The sequence below is a fragment of the Pelodiscus sinensis genome, chromosome 1 (assembly GCF_052426305.1).
Source record: "Pelodiscus sinensis isolate ZL-2025 chromosome 1, ASM5242630v1, whole genome shotgun sequence".
Lineage (NCBI taxonomy): Eukaryota > Metazoa > Chordata > Testudines > Trionychidae > Pelodiscus > Pelodiscus sinensis.
The window spans coordinates 319729817-319746917 of record NC_143052.1 but is presented as its reverse complement, the minus strand read 5'-3'; the positions used below and the strand labels follow the sequence as shown (position 1 = coordinate 319746917).

The window sequence follows — 17101 nt, the reverse complement described above, 5'->3', positions numbered from 1 at the left end:
ATATTTGCTCAAATGGAAACTCCTTTGAAAGCTACTCATAAAACGTTTTTCTCTTTGATTCCCCAGACTAATGCTTTGTCATTGGTAAATAATCTATAGCTACTTCTAAGCCTTTTTACAAGTAATATTGTTTGGAAACAGGACATATGGAATTATGGCATTAAAGAGATTCACAGCACTTCCCAACTTTGCAATCTGTGACTGGCACTATTACAAACAGGCATCTTGCCAAAGATACCATTTTATATTAAAGAGAGATCAGCCCACATGACAGCAGGTATGCCTGAGCCAAGTAAAATGAGTTAATATATTTTATAGCATATCAGAATTAATATCTTCTGCTCTCTCAGGAGCAGTACTTCACAGTATACTTTTTTCATTCTTTAGTGTTCTGAGCAGATATCTAAAAGTGGAGCATCCTTCCCAATGGAGTAATGGTTTTTCCCTCCCACCTATCCCAAGACATATTAACAAGCTAATGGAATATGAGAGATGCAGATTGATGGGTTGAGATTGTTTTGATGATGAACTGGATGCTTGGATACTGATAAATTCTCTCCTGTCTATGTAGTTTATGTATCCACACATGCACCTCCCAATGTTTTTTCTCTAGTTTTCTTTTTTATTGTCTGAACACTAACATTTCCGGAAAGGCCTTTGACAAGGTGATGGCTTCCTCTGCCTCTAACCTTACCCCGATTCTTTGCAAAAAATATTTCTTCCCACAATACAATATTACCATAGAGTGAGCTAATTCGGTGCACCCACTGCAATTTGATCTGATATGACATTCACTGGGTGTATTCAATGAATGCTATATGCCAAGGTGACAGAATGAGGTCCAGCAGGAATAAGAATGAACAATAAGGTTTATGTGGAGATGGGAGCTACTTTATAGTAAACATTCTTATTAGCTGATCAGTTGATATGTTAAACATGGCTTGTCTTATGTCAGTTACCATGACTCCTGAGAAGCAGAGAAAAGCAGACCAAGTACCAATGGCTGCAAGTTAAAGACAGACAAATTCAAATTCAAATTAGAAATAAGGTTTATATTGCTAACAGCAAAGGTGACTAGTAAGTGGAACTAACCACCAAGAGATGGTGGGGATGGGGTGGAGTTCTTCCATTCCTTGAAGTCTTTAAAGCAAAACTGGATGCCTTTGTGGAAGATAGGTTTTAGTCAACTACAAGGTATTAGGCTCAAGACTGGAGTAACAAGGTGAAATTCTATGGGAGCACTGGGAGGTGCGTGTGTGGATACATAAACTACATAGACAGGAGAGAATTTATCAGTATCCAAGCATCCAGTTCATCATCAAAACAATCTCAGCCCATCCATCTGCATCTCTCACATTCCATTTGCTTGTTAACATGTCTTGGGATAGGTGTTTTACAAGAGGTCAGATTAGAGGAACTAGAGGATCCTTGTGGCCTTACATTCTATGAAAACATGAAATAGCGTCCACAAATCCTGGGAAGCTATGCTCAGCAATAGTTGCATCCAGAGCACATTTCATATTGAAATCATTGAGAGGAAGAAAACTCAACTCCCTCAATGCCATTTTTACAATCTCATTTTTCAGACTTGTGACGGTGCACCCCCATGTTTTATGAAATGGGCTATGGACACAAATATGCATAACTCAAAGATGCTTTGGACAAATTGCTTCAGGTAGCCTATCTATCTTGATGTCATAATCTGCTGGATCTGTTTATCTTATTTTGGTGTATGTATAATTCTTATGCGTAAAGTTAGATATATGAAGTACAGAATGCTTTATCATTTTAATTGAAAGCCATCAAGGGTGTTTCCAATGCTGAGATGCTTCAATATTTGGGCAATCATATGTAAACAGCTTTTGTCCTTAAGTCTTAGCAGTGATTGGTCTTAGAATGTTACATGACCTCACTAACTGGTAGGAACTGGCCAGGTAACTTCCCATGCAAAGGTAGGAATCTTTAAAACAATAGAAAATTAGCAGGTCTTTGTCTTTGCACTGGATGGCATGGTACACCCAGGGGAATGAACTAAAGAGCCCAGGGAAAAGGAGATTTCCCTGTTTTGAAGGCTTAGCTGGAAAAGAAACAGTTTTAGGGTGAGTTTGTAATCAGTTTGAAATAAGTTTGTACTGAGGTTTCAGTGTTAGAATTAGCTAAGCGGTTTTTTTCTGAGTTTGTAATCTACTTTGCTTGGCCTGTTCTTACTTATTACCATTTAAATCCTACTGCTTGTACTTAATAAAATCACTTTTATTTTCTATCAGCCCATTGTAAAGATTATTACGTGGGGGAACAATCAGTGTGAGCTTTTTCCCTTTCATTGTTAAAGGGAGCTTACCGACATAATTAATTTGGGGTTCTGATCACATTTGGGGAGTGGTATCTCAGGACACTGGGCCCAAAACTGCATTTTCCTTGGACCTGAAGAGATTCAGTGTCTGTACTGCTTCTTGAGGGTGGGGAGGAGAGCCAACAGTGATCTCAGCTCGGTGCCTTGGCTGGGGGACACCAGGGAGCTCGCCCAGCAGAACTGAGTGGTGAGAATCCCCAGAGAGCAGGAAGGCGAGTGCCAGTGGCTTTGTCAGCGTTCCAGGAAGCACCCCTAAAGGGTTTTCTGTGACCACACTCTGTCACAACTGTAACCACACTCCAAAAAATTAATAGACCAGCTCTGCAGACTCAGCTAAGCACAATGCAAAGGGTAGCCAGAGGCAGACAACAGTCCCAGCCAGCCAAGGACTGGGAGATCAGCTAGGGTATGTCTAGATAGCAGGGCTATTTTAGGGTACCAGAGGTATCCTGAAATAGGTATCCCACATCTTTTCAACACATCCATTATTTGAAAATATTTTTCAAAATAATGGGCATGCTATTTCGGCATCCCTGTAACCCTTATTCCATGAGGGTTAAGGGATGTCTCAAAATAGCACATCATTTCGAAATCTGGCACTGGGTAGATGTGCCAAATTTTGAAAGAACTTATTTTGAAATACAATCGAAATAAGATACACAATTTGCATAACGCAAATTGTGTATCTTATTTTGAGTTTAGGGTGCTGTGTAGACATGCCCTTCATGTGTTTGAGCTCCCTTTCCCCTTGGCTCTCCTCAAATGTGCTGAATGCAGTCGTGGTTCTGCTGTCTGGCTGACAGTCTTTAGTTGTCTGGTCTTCTTCAGGGTTGGAAATAAAAATCTCAAATGAAGATACTGCAAAAAATGAATATTTTTGAGGGTATCCATTTAGGATACAATTTCAAATGCAAATTTATTAGGAACAAAATTAGCTTTTTTTTTCTTCTTTTTTTTTAAGGTACTGAATAGATACTGTGCCTTTCAAATATAATCTTCATTTAAAATAATTGTTTTGAGAGGCTAAACTTCCCTTTCAGATATGTAATTCCTGTATAAATATGCTGGTTTGGCCTTAATTGCATCCTTAAAATTGGTCTTAAATCTCTTCTGAAGGCTGGGTACTGCCCTTGAGTGGAATAAGTAGTGGAACAATATAATTGGAAGGACCTAGATTTACTAAGTGACTTTGGAATAACAGTGAGGAGGAAAACCAGAGGACATTCTCCAAAGAGATATTAGTTCTGGACCAAGCATGGTTAGAGCAAATATGTAAACAAATATGATCTTTTGAATGAAATAAACAGCAACTTTCACAATAGGTCTCTCACAACACTCTCTGTTCACACAATCTCCTGTCTGCTCAAAGAGCAAGAAAAGCTCTTTTAAAATACTGAAAGTTCTTGTTTTCTCAGGTCAACTCTACATAAAATAAGTACAAGCACAGCAATATTTGGCATTGGTATGGTGCCTTTTCCCAAGGATCTCAACAGGTTTTCCACTCATTATTTAGACCCTAGGTGGTATTATCTCCATCTTAAAGATGGACAGAGGCTCAGAAGTGGAGCTCAAAGCAAAAATCTTCAAAGTATGCACTAATATTTTATACCTAAATTCTTGGATATCTGTATGTCAGACACAGGGCTATGTCTACACTGCAGGCTTTTGCCTTATACTTCCTTTTTTTGAGGCATAAGGATCTTGTGCAAAACGGGGGTTTTGCGCAAAATGGACCTGTCTACACTGCTTGTTTTTGAGCAAAAACCTCTTGCACAAAAAGCATCAGCAGAGAATATGCAAATGACAGTGCATCAAATGCTAATGAGCGCTTCATTAGCATACTTGCTGCCAGCAAAAGCCTGCAGTGTAGACATAGCCTAGGTGCGACTAAAAGAAACAGAAATAAACATACATTATCATCTGTGTCTATGTCATCTAATGACAATATATCTTTATATGGTTGCTTCACTTATCTCAGTGAAATTGCTTTTCATGTACGGACTGATCCAATGTCCAGAGCAGTCATTGGGACTCTTTCCACTGGATTTAATCAGTTAGGCTAAGTTTCTTTCACTAGTACTAGGGAAGAAGACTGATCTCATGGGCAGGCCAGACTTTTGCTTTCACTGCATTGTTGCCTGATGAGCTTTCAATGACAGAGTTTTAGTGACAGAGAGGTTTATTTTATCTTGTATTGTTTGAAGAACATCCAATTTAGGATTTTCAGTTAAACATGTTTAGGGTTCCAATCTGTGGGACAGGGACCAGGGTTTCAGTTCTAACAGTTTTGACCATCTACTCTAGCAGAGTGCTCCTACCATGGTTTTAACTCCACAGCTTCCCAGAATCTCAAGCCCCTCACAAATATGCAAGTAAAAAAGTCCAGATTGTACCATGTCTGGTCCTGAATTTCAGAGCAGGAATCATAGTGTAGTCATCCCCAATGATCAGAGAACAACTCAACCTCGGTCAATATTATAAGAACATTTGTTGTTTTATTCTTTTTGGTGGGTACAAAAACCACAGTATTTTACACAGAACAAGATTATAAATAATATTTGTAACATGAGTGACCCGTAGTCTCTTTTGATTCTACACTGCAGACTGACGATGTACTCTAAACATTTTTTTTGTTTTTCTTGTAGTTAGACAGATGCAAATCTGTGGAACACAGAATGATGTAACAGTATGAAGGTAACAGCAAACAAGAGGATGACCAATAACTTTTATAAAAAGAAGTCTCTGAATTTTGTTACAGTGATGGCATTTTATATCAATTATTGCAATGAATTGTTCCCTAAGATGGTTAGAAAAAAGAATTGTGTTGTCCTCTACCGAATTTACATCAGTTAAAAAGCAAGCATGTTTCAATATTCCTCTTTTTTTTCAAAGAAAATGTAAATAATTCCTTTATTTTTTTTCACAGGATTTACATATTTATTATTTTCTTATCACAGTTTAGTGATTCATTTCCACAGCTGGATATTCTTCCATTGTATATATTGATGTTCTGGAGACACAGGTTATCATGTTCATTGATTTCTATAGCTATTTTCCCCACTTTGCCAAGATAAAGAGCAAAACGTTGTCCTTTCTGACCATGTTCTTCACAGTTTAATGCGCTAATTGGCAAGTCTTATTAGTTTTAAGTCCACTCAAGTGAAATTTGTTGCTGTTAATATACCCATCCCAGCCCTCCTCCCCCCAACAAAACTAAATTATGAATTTTCCTGATATAAAATCTGAGTTTGGGTTTCCGAGCTGAGCTCATGCACACTTTGTTGCTGATGATATCTTGCGCATTTGGACGTACTTCCCAATTCTCAGCCCAAATATTAGTTCATCAATGACACTCCCATGTCGTTATAGTCTGTGCTGTGTTCCCATCAGTCACCAACACAGTTAATTAAGGCACTCATTTGTTTTTTTGGTTTTTATGGTAGGTCCGATGCAATTACAGCCAATCCTGAACTTTGTCTAATTGCAGTTCCAGTGTGTACGGCCTTCGGGCAGTCGGGAGTTAATACACGGCCGTTTTCTCCTACACTCCCTGTGATGGATAATCTGGCTTTATTTCTTATGGCTTCAGAAAAGGTCAGCTAGGATCCAGGAAAAAGGAAAGAGAAGAAGTGTTACAATATTTCTATTCCTTAATAGCCATGACACAACAAACACCAAAATATCAAGTTTTAGACATCTGCATTTTTTCATGCTGTATGGATATATAAAGTGCATTTAACAACATTGGGGAAAGAAAATACAAATCAGACTAAAGATTCTGCTGGTAAAATTTTGTGAAAGGCAAATTCTATGGACAAAGTATAAAATTCCAATTTGCTGAATAAATTAGAACAGGGGGATACCTTAATCTAAAATGCTTCACACTTTACTGATATTCTGCTGCAATTCCAGAAATAATGCTCTGTATAGCCAGGGTCTGACAGGCACTTAATTACATGACTAAAATTACATATGTGTATAAAGGATTAGGCCTTATACTCTGCTTAGCATTAAATAACTAAACATTATAAATAATAAGAATGGCTCATAAATTACTTTATAAACCTGGAAACTCTCATTTTGAAAATTTAATCCACTGTTCAAGCCTAAAGAAATGTAAGTGGAATGGGCGGCTGGTAAGAAGCAGCTGCCTTACCCCACTGCGGCTGTGTAAGGGGCAAATAGGAGAGCAGCAGCTCCTGAGGCTCACCTCACAGTATAGCCCAGGCAGGGAAAGTGATCCTAGGGACGTGGAGGAACATTGGGTGGGGAGCAGTATCAGTGCATCATTGCTCCCCCCTCCCCATGTGCCACGGCTGGGAGGAAGCAGGGAGAAAATGGGGTGCTTCCCCACCAGTGTTCCACTGCCCTTCGGGAGCAGTTTCTGACTCTACACTGGCAGTGCACACTTCTGTGCTTCTACGCCGGGCCGCTGAGCTGGCGCCAAGATGGACTATCCCTAAGGCTGGCCCTGGGCATGAGACACCCAGACTTCAACAGTTCTAAACAAGTTTTGAAATGTCGGAATTTCCCATGAGATGGAAATTCTGATTTTTGACCAGCTTTATCTATAACATGGACAAGTAACCCATGACGTGTGTAGGCAGAGATTAAAAACAGACACATGCTGGGAAATGAGAGGAACAGAAGGAGAATACTCACATTAGAAAAAAAAGGCTAAACAGATTTATACAAAAAGGGAAATGAACTGTGGTATTTTCCTGAATTTTATTTGCTATCATTGCTGATATGAGGTTTGTTCCACCTAGCCCAGCTTCTCTTTCTGCCTGAGACAGCAAGTTCTCAGCCTGTGTTTGTGAAAGAGATTAAAAACCAGTATACATTGCCTCTGGGTGCAGTTATACTAGGGTAATTTAACATCATGCTGCCATCAGTTGGCTGCATCAAAAGAAAATCTCCACATGAACAACTGTTACAGTTTCACCTTAAAAAGCATAGAAGTAAAAGGAACATGTCCAGTCAACTACCCCAAGAAAGCTAGATAATGTACCACCCTCATAATAACCTAACTCAGGAGGAATGGATCTCAGCAAACATAAAAGCTTTTGACCATTCCCTTCAGACCAAAAATGTGCGCTGTGGTGAAGCAATTAGGGCAATCAGTCAGTGTCCAACACCCGCTTCTGAAAGAATAGTAGCTCCAGTTTCACAGCTTTCAGATCCAGGGACTGTGAGCAAAAACACCTTGGTCTAAGACAACTGTAGTATAAACAGAGAGAAATGGTCTCTTAGATACATGGGACACTAGCTCATACATAGGTTTATGGAATATCAACAACTTGAATTGCACCAAGAAGCAAATAAGAAGCAGTGCACTACTATAATGCAAGGTGGTATAATTTGTGCGCAAGTGGAAGCTTCTAGGAGATGCTTTAAAGTAGGCCCAAGCAGAGTATATTACAGTAATTCATTCTGGAAGTGACAAAACATGGAGAAATGGGATTGTCTGGTCTAAAATAAAACATTCTCTAGGTCAACTGGAAGAAAAATAACACTTTTTTTCTTCATGACTTTCTACTGATGATATCTGGGATTTTTGGAGCAGATGAGGTCCAAATAAGTCCAAGATTGGAAATCTCATTGAAAGAGTACATATTTCTCAAAAAGAGTGAGCTGGCATAATTCTTGACAAGTCTTCCAGAAACATCTCCCATCCACCAGAATCATCTTCATCTTTTTTTTTAATTGAACTTCAGCCAGTTTTCCTATCTATGACTCTTCCATGGTTGTGTACTAGGGACACAGAGACACTGAACAATCCAGGGGTAAAGAAGATGTAAGGGCCACCTTAATATTTTACAAGGTACCAATGCATTTGTGGCCCACTCCATCTCACTGTTTTTTCTAGCCATCTCACATACATCCTGAACAGGAAGGGTGACAAACAGAATCTAGTAGGTTCTTAGGCCAGAAAACACTTGGGGATGATGAACACTTTTCCCAGATGTAATGGAAGAATGAAGCTGCTGAAAAGATGGATCAACAACTCCTCATGGGAAACAACAGCAATAGCTAACAAAATCTGTATGGTAGAAGACATTTGTTTATCATCATGAGGAAACCACCAAGCAAGTACAAAGACTGCAGTTAAGTTAAATCCTAAGAGTGTGTGTCTGAAAGTCTCCCTTTAAAGGGGGGGGGGGATGACCTGAGGCCCGGGGGACAAATTCAGCCCCCAGCTTGCCTGGATCCAGTCTCCGAGGCTCAGAGCCCCCCCAGAATTTGGGAGTCTGTGTTGGTGCACCAGCCCCCTTGCAGCCTCACTATGGGGCTGGAGTGTGCAAAATCTACCAGACTCTGGTGTGGGAGGGAAACGTGGGAAGTGTCTTTCTCCTTCTCAATTGGGGGCCACATCAGTGCGGGTTTTTTGGTTTTGCTTCTCACTTGTGTGGTGTGTGGCCCCCAACTGATTTTCCTGTGGATCAGCAGTCCTTGAGCCAAAAAAGGTTCCCGATCCCTGATTTAAAGTGCTGACCCGAAAAGGTGTTGTGTCAGCTGAGAGAACCCTACTCTCATTGACATAATTGGTTCCATCCAGCATCTTGCAACGCGGGACCTTTAATATAGAGTGGATACTTTATTCCATTCAGAGTCCTATGCTGCTCTGATTGCTGTAGTATCTGGGAGATGGGTATTTCCTTTCCAAAAATATTAAAGGTAAACTGTGCACCTCATTTTCTAAGTTGAACATGACACTGAAAATATAAAGTGCAAAATCAATGCAATAAAGATGCTGCTAAAAGTTGCCTCTTCCTGCTGTAGCATTTGGCCACTTGTATAATAAGTGATTAGATTAACCAACAGTATGGAGTTGGAGGGAGAGAAAGAGAGAAGCAAGAGAAGCCCTTGAATCAGGATCCACAGGACATTCACAGGTTGTCAGCCCACTAAGAAAGAGACGATGGGAAGGAAAAAGTTAAAATTATATTCCTTTCCTTCCTATCTCACCCTCTCAATTTCTATTTGGAAGGCAACTACACGGAGCTTGAGCTGCATCTCTTCCTCCATGAATTCTTGAAGTCATTAACCCTTATCGCAAGGGAGCTATCTGTATTGCCATATTCGCAGCTTTCAGGAGTTAGTACAATACAACAATGTACATAAGATGCCAATAAACAGCTAAAGGGGTAAAATGTAAATTCTATGGGACTAGATCTTCACATGACTTTATGCCTAAATTAAGAATGTAGGGGTAGAAAGAATTACTCCACACCCATTAATCCCCTAAAAGGGTAACTGGGTTACCTTAGCTTTAGGTGTGGAGGGTGCAAGACTTCATGTGCTGGTGCTAGTATAGGCCAGGAAAAAATTACTGCCCATAGGAGACACCACAAAAGAGCAAGGGAACTGTGACTCTCTTGTGTTGGCATTGCAGTGGAACAACAACATATTGTCTCTTACCAATGGCTGTGTCCTAGAGACACAATCTAGCCTTACACATTTAGACTTCCCCTCTCATATCTAAGGTGGTATAAAATTCCCTCCCACCACCATAATTAATATTATTTAGAAAAGTCACAATTTAAATATATTACTTTTGGTTAAATGAGCACAGATGAGGTTGTGAAATGAATGGTGAACATGTGTTCTATGGCTCTCTTTGGGAGGGAATTGGAGCCTTGGAAAAGTGTGTCATCATAGTCATAGGCTGTATGCTGCTAACACTTAATTGACACTCTCATTAGGGATGTGTAATTGAATGATGAAATAATATTTTTTTAGAAAACAGTTCATTGCTCTACCTAGCCTCGGTGGTCTTCTAGATATAGACATATTCTGTTTCAGAAATGTTTAAAATATATATTTACTTGATAAAAAATCTCGGGAAAGTGTTATATTAAATATCCTGAGTAGAATAAGTAATTAAAAAAAATTGAAACTATGAGAGTATTTTTCATAGGTACAAAAATACCAATTTTTCATTTTATGATCATTTAAAATATTTTTAAATATCTAAACAGTATTGAAATCAATATAGAAAAGATTAGCAAAAGTTATTAGAAGCCCAGACTTCAGCATTAGTGAAAATAAATAATATTGTTTCAATAACACTTTCAATAAAAATGGAAATAAACGATGCAAAAATTTTCTTAAAAAATCAAAATACTTTTGGAATCTTTACATATTTGGAAGAAAAAGCATTTTCAATTAAGAAAAACTTTCTTCCTAAAACATTTGATGAGCTCTCATTCCAGTTTTGTTTGCTTAGGGGAGAAATTGAAAACAAGGATTTAAATAAATTCTACTGGTGGTGTAGTCACACTGCCTGTTGCATTATCCTGCCATATTTCATAACCTAAGTGTCTTTGGGCCAGATCAGTGTTTGGGTGGGAGCTGGGATTTTTTTAAGACTACGTTTTGCTTTGTGAGTTTGATTGGGAATATGGCACCTGAGTGATTACTCCTGCATGATGTACTGTTGTGTTAAGTAATAACAATACAGTTAGTTGTGTATAACTTCACCAATAATTCTCTGCAACAAATTTTCATTATACCCATTTAAAAGCACAATGTATTTATTATTATTATGTCTTCACTTAACTATTTGACATGAGCACCATTGTTCCATGCAATAGCATTAAAACATGCTAAGTGTTGGGTAGCTCACTTGGGAACTACAGGGGTTTAAAGTTTTTCATCTTCATTTTGTATAATTGCAAAATATTTTTTTAAAAACCTTTGCTTCTGGGAATCTGCGTTGAGCCTTTTACAGTGTTTGATGTTGCCATCTGGAAATCCTAATGCCTGGTGTCATAGGGTTAATGAACATTACCCTAAATAGTTGGGCTCACCTTGGCCATCTATTACTTAGCCTTCTGATCTAGCAGCAGCTGTTAATGTTGGGCACACTTGTTTTGTCACATTGAAGTAACCTAGATGTTCAAATCTAGACTAGATTATTATCAATTTTCAGATTTGTGTTGGGTTTGATCTTGGATTTATGTGCATGACTCATATTCTGACTAATGACAGTACTTAAATCATTTTTTTTTATCTTCTGGGAAACTAGGTCATTGTTATGATTAAAATATAGCCAAGGAATGTCTGCTTGTACATAGGATCACAATCAACAGGAGCACTAAGAAATCTAGAAACAAACTGTATGCTTGGAATGGCTTCCCAGTCAATGTCCGCCAAGCCCCCTCCCTCACCTTCCTGAAAACATCCCAGAGAACCCACCTATTCCTTGAAGCGTTCCAGCTATAATGACCATAGACCATTCTCTGTTCATTCTGTGTTTGTTCTGTATTGCATTGTTCTGTATTGTACCGGCTGTGCCTTTAGACTGTAAGCTCCTCGGAACAGGGAACTGTTATTTGTTTGGCACACTTCACCTACTGTACAGCGCCCTGCACTCCAGCGCTATATAAATAATAAATAAAAATAATAATTTTATCTACAGAGTTCTTTCCTTTAAATGGTTTCTAGGTGGCAAAATAAAATTTCAATTCCAAATCTACTTCTTACTCCCCTCCATATGAATTCTATACTCATCATGGGTCTATGAGTCCAGCAGAATCAGGCTTAGAAGATTTTGTCAAAATTAGATTAATCTGGTTTGCTCATGGAACTGAGAGTTCTAGACAGTATCAACAAATAAGCAATATTTTTACCTACAGATTAATTTAGAAAGCATCTAGTATACTTTGGGGATTATCTAATAATAATAATAAATAATAATAAATACAAGTTCCATTTGTTATTACATGTAATTTAAAAATGATTTAGTACTGATCTCAAGTTAGCCAGGTTCACACTGCAGAGACCAGCTCTTTCATTATATTAGTAAAACACCCGCACACACCTACTCCAATATCATAATAGGCCAAACAACATTAACACTGCAGTCCCCGAAATCACTACATTTATATCTAAAAAGTATTGCTCCTCAGCAAGACAAAGAGGTAGTCTTAGTCTGCTAAAAACTGATGAAGCTCTCTACACTCCATTAACAACATTGGCATTATTTATAATTATTGCAGTGGGACAAAGGTTGAACTAAGGCAGGACTTACTCAACAAATGGCATGCTCAAATACCATCCAATTCTATTAATCAAGGGAGGAGGGTGTAAGGTGAGGAGGAAAGATGAATCACATTTAGAATTGTATCACAGTGCTTGCTCTCCCTAAAGCTTTGACTATGGCTCACTAAGGTGCTGCCTAGCCCCAATGTTGATTGTAATCCCTATTAAAAGCTACAAATAGGGCTAGTAAATAGTAATTAAGTAATAATAAAATCCCCCAGAAGAATAGGCTAACCAAGTAACCCAAGCAAGCTATGGCTTTCTCTACAGAAAGACTCTATTTTTGCTTTAGTATCTAAAATTTCAAATAGCTGTAATGTCCCAACTGAGTCAGAAAGACCAAACTGTTTTTAAAAGAGAAGATATTCTTTGTATATTAAAAAAAGCCTTTGCAATGCAGATGTCTATTAGCAACATAGAGTAGTATACTGTACATCTGCAGCCAAAAAAACGGAACCACTTTGCACTGAAGTTTTCCAAAATATAAAGCTCTGTTGAGAAGCAAGCATTACCACCACTGGACAGACAGGTCACGACACTGCATTACAAGATGCATCACCCACTCACTGTAGTAGGCCCTAAGTCCTACCCCTAAATTTTAACACTTTCGGTTCCATATACGTTGTAACCTTCTCTATATGTTGCTAAATTCTGGGTATTCTGCGAGGAAGTTGGATTAAAAGTCTGTGCACTCTTTGCCACCTTCATTCGCTTTGCCTCTGCCCTGGACTTGTAACAGAACTCTATCAAAGCCACCAGCATGGCCAAGCCCAAGCCTCCAACCAGAATGTAGAAGACTCCAGCAACGTTGCTGAGACTCAAGGCACTCGTCTTGTCCTGAGGAAACAGAATCAGCACAGTTAACCACTGATGTCAGATACTGAGAGCTCAACAGCTACACATTACACATTGAAAACATACATAGAAAAGGTTTAAGTGAAATTAACTGACAGTCATTTACACACTTCTTCACAAAAATTGGCCTATCTAAATTTATAAAATATATATTAAATGCCATTTCTCCCTGGCAAACATGGAAATCATTACATGTGTGTTACCAATACTTTAGGATGTAATCAGTCACTTGCTAACAGCTGTCAACCATTACATGGAACTTTAAACAATGATATATCTACCTCTGTTTAATGAAAATGTTAACAGCAATATGAACCTAGATTTATTTGATGGTTGCTTAAAAGCTTTCTAATCCAAAAATCCATTTACATCAGATGGGACGCTACATAATTTTATTAGCAGATAGTGTTCACTTTTGATATGCATCAATCTAAAAACTCAGCCAGCTTGGCTTTCAGCTAATTAAATATGTACTTAAAATATATGACACTTAAACTCTTAATTAAAGCAAAAACGCATTTTCATTAACATACAATATATTCCCTACTACATTAGTCACTGCTGTTTATTTATTTTTACCATGGTAATAGAGTATTAAGCTTTGTTACATAAACAATTCTATCAATAAAATTATTTAAAGATTAATCAGTTGATGACTAGAAGTTAGTTCTAAGTATTTCTAATAATTTAGAAAACAATACTAATTGCTTTTAGTGAAGTATTTAAGGATGGGTTATTTTACATATGTTTCTATGGTGAGTTTGCTGTAACAAATATCTATTATATATTTCAGATTGTTTTGGGCAAAAATCTTAATAAGCCTGGTATTTTAGGTTTTAATAATGATGTGCATAATTTTTCAGCACAATTCTCAAGACTAGGGCTTTATTTGGAATTGGACCTTTATGTACTTTATTGCTTGCACTGAGATATTTATAAATGTCTTTCTTATAAGGTAAAGTATGGATGGCGGTTAACCTTTTGCAAATTGCATGGAAGTTTAATTCCCGATGAACATTAAATGATACTTGGAGAAATATTTAATTTAAAGATGCACTATTTGATGCCTCTGCCAGTAGAGAATAACACTGATGCTGATGCATAGAAGACCTAGACATGAATCCAGGTTGTGGCTGATGGCTGAAATAGGCTTCAATCTTAGAGATGTTCTGCATAATTTTTCTCCCCTTAGCTGGTTTTAGCATGGGCTCACAGCCTTGGATGCAATGACCATTCTTCTTGCTATCAGGTTAGTTGTTGCCATAATGCATGTGATTAAGGAGAAGGAAGATTTTACTGATGGGAAATTATAGCCCAGAGTAAGTGCTTGGTGAAAGTCTCCCAACTTGTCATGTACAGTGACAGTGAACGTGATGTTTTGGCTGTAGCAGGGGCTGCACAGCTCCTGGTGGGTTTAAACTCCCTCTTCCAATTTCACTTGCTATATAGTACAAAATTCATTTTCACTTTAATTTTTCTGTTTGGCCACTGGAGAAGGGGGAAGGAGAGGGTTACCCCAGAATTCTTTTACCCCAGAATTCATATTAGCTTCACCCCTATTCTTTGGAGCCCTTCTCTTATACAACCAGGCCAGGCCTTTGTGGAGAAAGGAAATCCCTTCATTTGAATGCCTGAGTGTTCACACCTTCACAGAGTATAAGCAAACAATTCAGGTAGGCCATCTCCCAAAGAAAAAATGTCAAATAGAGAAAGGGATAAATTGTACAGCAGTTAATGAAGAGAGGCTCTCCCCACATAGATAAAAAACAACCCACCTTGCAGCAATCCAAACATCCTTAAAAATACAGGAAGATGTGACATGACTTACATTTCCAAAGGAAGGAAACCACAAATTTCTTTTCTACATCAACCTCATTTGAAAACCTGCAAGAGTAATAGTGCTTCTTTAAATTAAAGTGGGCTACATGGCTATTTGAGGGAGGGCTGGGGAAGCATTTTCTTTAGCTGATCTTTTTATGAGTCTTTAGTGCTACTTATTGTATTTCCATGTCATTTTGTCCATTACTCCCTTTACTGCTTTGTGAACACAACAGTAGGTCCCGAACTGCAGCGACTGACCTTACTTCCAGAGTCCTTGGGTCCACATTCACCTTTATCGTACCACCATTTGTTTTTCAGCTTGTCTAAGACGCCTGCCTCACTGAGTTTCAAAACGGCAAGGTTTACAGGAGTTCTTCACGTGGAAAATAACATAAATAACATTATATATGTTATTTTATGTTATTCAAGTAAAACTACATAGAATCGCATTGCAAAGTGACAGAGCAGAGGCCACAGTGGATGGTATGTCATGTGCTGTAGGCCCAGGTTTAGAAACAGACATATGACTGGGACCTGCTCCATCGCTTTTGGTAACAGGCACATACTGCTGGGGAAGATTTTTAAATAAGTAGTGTGCAATTACTGTGAACCCAAAACTATTGGCTTAGCAGTATGAACAACATGATATTGTGAGATTTAAAGTGTCTTCAATACAATGAGACTGGATAGAAGACTTTCAAAATGGATTCATATCCCAGGCTTTCAATTTAGTTTTGATTGCATGTGCAATACATACATAAACACACTCATGGAGAATACAACTTGTCTACAGCTATTTCATTTGCTGCCCTCACAGTGATACATATAAGTGAAGTTTTAATTCATGCAGTTTGTTTACAATATTAATTGGCACAACCCTATAAGCAGCCTTCATGCAGAAAACCTATTGATTTCAGCAGTAGATCTGCACCCAGCGAACTTACAGGATGAGGTCCTAAAGTTGTTAACCTCAGAATAAAGGAAAATGACTGTCAAGGCTTAATTCATATTTCCATATCCAATATCACATGGAATGGCCTGCTGGTCCTGGAAAATAAAATCGGGGCTTTATTTAAATCTCTCTTATTTAAGAAGTGTTTACAAGGATTCCATCGAGGTAATAAATTATTGCTTGGAACCGTCTCTTCTAGTTATGTTATTTGATCAAGACAATCCAACCAAGCTTAGTTTTCATATAAAACATATTCCATTGCATCAAAGTCATAAACTGCTGTGGGATTACATGGAAGTTACTGGAACTCAATTTAAAATCTCCAGTGTATTGTATTAATGCCCACCCTGCATGCAACTGGAGCAGTTTATATTGAAAATAGTTGAAATAATAATTGATTATGAGAACTTTTAATTTACCTTCCCTCTCAAAACATTGATTATCACATTCTTAGTGACCACATAGAGATATATATTTACGTGCAGGTGCGTATAAATATACCATGTATACTAGTGAGGTAGTCAGAGAACCTGAAACGGCACATAACTGATGGGCTACTCTTAGGTATCAGAAAATGATAGCACCATTGGGTTTTGGTAATGTGATACAGTACAAAACCTGAGCTTGTTTAAGGTATTGCCAGATTCCTCTAATGGACCTCATTTCATGTAACATAAACCAACACTTCTAAAAAATATAATTGATAAATGTAAGATTTAAAATTTCAATAACTGTAAAACAATAGAAAGATTAGTTAGTTTAGTGAGGCTATGTCAGGAATGAATGAAACTATTAAAATAGTTACTATAAAAGAAAAAAAGGATTTTAGTCAGGCTTGAATTACGTTTGTGCACTTATATTTCTCAGAGTACTTATGAGGAAATATATTTAGATATTAAAATAAATAATAATTAAGCACTCCAATGTTAGGTCCAGTCCATATGGTCTACATTCAATTCATTTCTATAAACTCCATACTGATCTCTATCAGCAAATAAAATAGTTTATATGCTTTGCAAATTCAACCCCATTAAGTTCACATGGAATACCCTGGTACTACCACAGAAAAAATA

General features: G+C 37.9%; 1 protein-coding gene across 3 annotated transcripts in view; it reads right to left on the bottom strand.

Moving 5' to 3' along the window:
- Positions 1 to 4826: 4826 nt before the first annotated feature.
- The window catches only part of GRIA4 (glutamate ionotropic receptor AMPA type subunit 4), a 293893-nt gene continuing 281618 nt past the window's right edge, over positions 4827 to 17101 (bottom strand). The window contains exons 14-17 of one of the 3 annotated variants that reach the window (XM_089775672.1): positions 15335 to 15449; positions 13103 to 13237; positions 11555 to 11737; positions 5821 to 5952 (exon numbers count right to left, since the gene is read on the bottom strand). In XM_089775672.1, the coding sequence (XP_089631798.1) occupies positions 11603 to 11737; positions 13103 to 13237; positions 15335 to 15449 (385 nt within the window). In that variant the 3' untranslated portion in view covers positions 5821 to 5952; positions 11555 to 11602. Of the gene's footprint in view, positions 5953 to 11554; positions 11738 to 13102; positions 13238 to 15334; positions 15450 to 17101 lie in introns of all 3 variants that reach the window. The other 2 variants (XM_089775671.1, XM_089775674.1) reach the window with 2 other exon arrangements.